A 5,429-nucleotide genomic window follows, 5' to 3' on the forward strand; every position below is an offset into this window, starting at 1 on the left:
ATACCCTAAGGGTATTAAAGTCATTTCAATTTACTGAGAGACCAAATCTACAATGAAATTAGTTCAAAATGACCACAAAACCAAAAAAAATCGAAAAAAAATACATACCACATGGACCATTTTTGCAGTTTGTTCAAAGAAAAATAACTTTTGTTTCTAAGAACTTTTAACATTTATCATTTTGTGTATCAAGGACTATTAATGAAAATATAAAAGTAGTTGGATAAAAAGTGTATATTAATATATAGTTGATAGACCATATATGAAACTAAAGGGGTGTTTGGCTAAGCTTGGCTTATTTTCTGAGCTTATTTTTTATAAGCTTATTTTTTCTAACTTAATTTTCAACTATTGAGCTTCTTATGACTTACACTAAGAAAATAAGCCGAACTAATGAAAAAAAAGTCAGAAAAAATGGCCCAAAAAATAAATAAGCTTAGCCCCTAACTCTGTTTCCTCTACGCCATCAAAACAGCAACCCCAACTAAAACCTTCAAGCTTCCGTCCGGCTTATTTAGCAATTAGCAGTACTCCGGCAAGTTTTTCCCTCCGACAACCTTCAACAGGTAATCCACACCATCGAGTCGTTAAATCGAAGTCATTACTACTTGATTTCATGCCTTTTCTTTTCCTACTCTTAAAACCCTAATGCAACGCACACGCACATAAATAGTAATAGTCACATATTCAAATCATGACTCGAAGCATGATAAAACCGTTCTTCAAACATCCATTTATCTACCATGGTAGTGTTTTCACTAAGCTTTTCTCTTCATCATCATCGGTATCTCGTTCAATTGGTATAGCTCATTCAAATCATGCTGTGACAAATAACTTAGATTCCCAGTTAAGACAGCTTCTACAAAAACCTAATCCCCAATTTGCAGATGCGGTTTTGCTTTTCGAACAGTCGGCTGAGTTAGGCCTGATTCCTTCTTCTTCCACATGCAATTTCATCGTGGAAAGCTTGGGTAGAAACAGTAAGTACGGTTTAGTTTTGCAAGTTTACAGAAAACTAGCTACCATTGGAGTAGTCCCTTTCTTTCTTTCATATGGTGCTGTAATTGAGAGTTTAGTGCATTTCCAGAAACCAGAGTATGCAATTTCTGTTTTGTGTTTGATTCTAAAAAGCGGATTCAGTGTCAATGTGTACCTTGTTAATCTTGTATTGAAAGGTCTATGTCACAAGAACAAAATTGATGATGCCATGGGGCTTTTTCATCAAGTTTCTAGCTATGGGTTAGCTCCAGATGAGGTGACACTTAATACCCTCGTTTCTGGCCTTTGCAAGAGTAGTAGATATGATGAAGCCTTAGCTTTGAAGGGTAAAATGGAGAATTTAGGTTGTGCTCCTGATTTGGTTACTTACAGAACATTGGTAATCAGTCTTTACCAAAATGGAAAGACTGGAAAAGGGAAAGAGGTTCTTGATGATATGATGAGTAAAGGATTATCTCCTTCTTTAGACATATATAATCCTTTAATTCATTGTCTTTCTAAAGAGGGAAAGTTCAAAGAAGCCATGGGAATCTTAAATTCCATGATGGATAATGGAATTCTACCAGATGCTGTTACATATACAGGTTTAATCAATGGGCATTGTCTCAATGGGAAAGCTAAAAAAGCTTTAGATTTACTTAATTTGATGATAGAAAAGGGTCAAGAGCCTAATAGCACAACATACATGCAGTTGATTATCAGCTTATGTAAAGAGGGATTGATTATCGATTGTTTTAAGCTTTTGAAAACAATGATGGAGAAGGAAAAGAATCCTTCCATGAACTTTTACAACAATTTACTTAAAGAACTATGTGACAAAAAGAAAGTTGATGATGCATTGATTCTTTACAACATTTTGATTGAAAAAAATGATCTTAATCCCAATGTCAAGACACATAATTTACTCATCCAAGGTCTATGCAAAGAAAACCGTATAACCGAGGCTTCAAAGATTCATCAAAACATGATTTCAAATGGAAATAATGGTAATGTGATAACTTATAATTCACTTATAGACGCGTATTTGAGAAATGGAGAAATTGAAAAGAGTATGTTACTATGGAAACAAATTCTTGAAGTAGGATTAACCCCAAATTCATACACTTTTAGTCTCATTATCAACGGATTTTGCAAATTACATATGATTAACATTGCAAAAGGGATCTTTATTCTTATGAGAAAACATCGCCATGTTCCCAATGTGTGTGATTACAATGCATTAATGTTGGCATTATGTAAGGAGGGTAGTGTAGAACAAGCAACAATGTTGTTTCAAGAAATGGGAAATGAGAATTGTGAACGTGATGTGACTTCTTTCAATATTATAATTGATTCATTATTTAAAGCTGGAAATATGGAGGATTTGAGAAAATTACTCATAATGATGCGTGAAAAGGGTGTGGATCCTGATGCGTATACGTTTTCTATATTGATAAATAGATATTGTAAATTAGGGGAATTGGAAGAGGCAAAAGGGATGTTGAAAAAGATGGTTGATTTTGGATTCATGCCAGATAAATTTGTGTATGATTCTTTGTTAAAATGTTTGTGTGAAAAGGGTGAAACAGATGAGATATTTGAGTTGCTTCGTGAAATGGCTAAAAAGGGGATTATGCTTGACTCAAAGTTGACTTCGACTATTTTGACATGTGTTTGTCATGCTTCTGAGGATGTTGATGTTATGGAGCTTTTACCGAATTTTTCACAAGAAAGTTCAGAAAAAGGAAGCATTTCGTGTAATGATTTACTGGCAAAATTGTCCACTTCAGTTTCATAAGTCACGACATATATCTTATAATCTTTGGTAGTTTTTTTTTTTTTTTTTTTTTTTTTTTTTTTTTTTTTTTGGTCTTTTGTTATGATTACTTTAGCATAGAATGCAAACAACCTGCTTATGTTTTTTTCACTTTAGAACCATGGGGAATACTTGTATATGGAAAATGGTAGTTTATTTGTCAAAAGTATTTGCTTTATTAAAAGCAAATAAGCTAGATTAGTAATTACAAAAGTTTATGGGGTTAGGTTAGCCGGATTCTGTTGGATTTGGCTGAAATTGCATTTGAATTCCAAATCATTCAAAATTTAAGGGGGTGTTTGGTTCTTAGAAATTAGAATATTATTGGAAGGAAGGGAATATGTCAAAGAAATTGGAATATGAAGAAAATGTTACTATCATGTGTTTGGTTGGTAGGAAATGAAATAGAATTTAATCATTTTCATTTGCTACCATAGAGGCAGAGAAGGAAAGATGAACAAAAGGAGGAACACTGTGTTTGTGTTTTAATGGGTTTTTTTACGACAATTTGGTCATTTAATGAAAAACTAAACAATGTGACTTGGTTTTACCACCCACCCCTAGGAATGATGTAATCCTTGGGACATGAATCTGAAGGTATCTCCCAAATTCAATCCGGTCGTATGGCAACCAAACACATTAATTGGAAATTGTGGCTCCAATTCCTTTAGATTCTATCGGACTTCGTAAACGAAGTTGTAAATTAATAACAATCTAAAGAGAAAACGGTTAAGGTTTCATTATTGAAAGAAAACTATAAATACAAATAATTGAGTCTTCTTAAAAACATCAACAATCTACAAAGTTGATGGTATATAGGGAAGCGAGATTGTTCCAAGTTGAAAATAATGGCGATTGATTACAGTTTTTTTGTCTGCTCATGGAAAACAAAATTATTTGCAATCTGCATTTCACTGTTGTTGCAACAATGCAAGGGGTAGGATGAGAAATAACAAGACTTACATCAGCAAGAAAGCCAATGCAACCAACCAATCTCACAGGTAATCACAACCATAGCAGGATACTCGACTTTTGTAGACGGGCAAGAGATATAATCTTGTTTCTTACTTTTCCACGAGATTAAAGAATCTCCAAGGAAAATACAGAAACTAATGGTGGATTTACGTGATGGGTTTTGATATAAAATATAAGTCTGTTTTTCACAAAAACCACAATGGAAGTCTTATAAAAATAACAAGTTTATTTTTAATTTATAAAAAAACCAAACCATCAAGGATCTATTTATAGAGGTTAAAATGAAATAAAAACAATCAAAGAGTTTTTAAAACGACAACCTTTGAAGCCTTTAAACTCACTTGGTTTTAGGGTGTTGATGAAGATAGCATAAATCAAAGAATATGATTTTTCTATGGTATCCACCATCAAGAGTAAAACACTTGGAATGTTAGTTTCTTCTTGTATTCTTGAGTGTCTTAAGTCTTTAAGTGTTTAACTTAAATAAGCACTAAATGAGACAACTCAAGGAAGCTTTAAATACCAAAGTAAAGCACCAAACTTCAAAAGAAAGGAAGCTCTTCATACTCACGATTTTAGAGAGAAAAAATGGAAGAAAGAAATACCAAAAATACTAGCTAGTTTTGTAGCCTTTAGAAGAAAGAAAGGAAGCTCTTCATACTCACGGTTTTACATTAAAATACTCTAAAGTATTTGTAGCATTTAGAAGCATGGAGAGACAAAGCATGAAGGTTGACAAACAACCTCCATATTTCTTTATTAAAATTGGCCATACCTCTCATAAGGGGATGTATTCTTTAAATTTTATAAACACTAAGTTTATAAAATATAAACTTTGTCTTTAGGTAAAAGACAAAATAATCTAACTAGTCCAAAAGGTTGTACATGACTTATTAATTCATACCATATGAAATAATAACCAGTTATACTCTCTTCTAATTATTATTTTCACAAAACAATAATTATTCCCTTATTAAAAATACAAGAATTGATATTATTTATTAATAATCATATTAATAATAAATATACAAAATGTGACAACTTGATAAAGGTGTGACCCTATATGATCATATATTATTAACAATATCACCCAATAATGATTCTTGGGTATATAGATTAAACAATTTCCCACTTGCACAAGATTCATTATAGACTGACATAGACAGTAGCTGACGTCTAACAACAGGCTACTGCCCCTAACAACATATTAATTATTTCTTTGTCTCAGACATCATGTTGAACATGGGATATGGATCGCAATCAATTTCATTTAGTGTTCAACTTTGAGTAAGACCTTAGATGTCTAACTCTCAACGAATAAGATGGACAAATCCCATCTTGACTACATACGCCCATTAATGTAGTTCATGTCATACCCAATGATGACCCTTATGAATGCCTTTTACGGAACAACGTTAAACAATGTCAAAGCACAACAATTCCTACACTTCAAGTCCCAAATATGTATCTCAGGTCTAAGAATACAAAGATACAACCTTGATCAAAACATCACTCATGAATACGATCCATAAAGTGATTTTGATGCGGGTCAGGTCCAATACTTATTCTCCTAATCAAGTATCTACAAAGTTAGTAGCAACTCTTGCTATTCTCATCTCCATGAGAATCAACAAATCCACTCATATTAGTCTTACTTCGT

General features: G+C 32.7%; 1 protein-coding gene across 1 annotated transcript; it reads left to right on the plus strand.

Moving 5' to 3' along the window:
- The first annotated feature begins 422 nt into the window (after positions 1–422).
- Positions 423–3,007, plus strand: LOC145159819 (Tetratricopeptide repeat (TPR)-like superfamily protein). The gene has a single exon (XM_079078861.1). It carries the CDS (start codon positions 695–697, stop codon positions 2,774–2,776), a length of 2,082 nt encoding a protein of 693 aa, XP_078934987.1. The 5' UTR covers positions 423–694; the 3' UTR covers positions 2,777–3,007.
- The last annotated feature ends 2,422 nt before the right edge of the window (positions 3,008–5,429 follow it).

Source organism: Lactuca virosa, chromosome 2 (assembly GCF_052849685.1).
Source record: "Lactuca virosa cultivar CGN04683 chromosome 2, Lactuca_virosa_CGN04683_v6, whole genome shotgun sequence".
NCBI lineage: Eukaryota > Viridiplantae > Streptophyta > Magnoliopsida > Asterales > Asteraceae > Lactuca > Lactuca virosa.

What these genes read in the sequence shown, in the direction of transcription:
- LOC145159819 (XM_079078861.1), top strand. Translation starts at nt 695, where the DNA reads ATGACTCGAAGCATGATAAAACCGTTCTTCAAACATCCATTTATCTAC.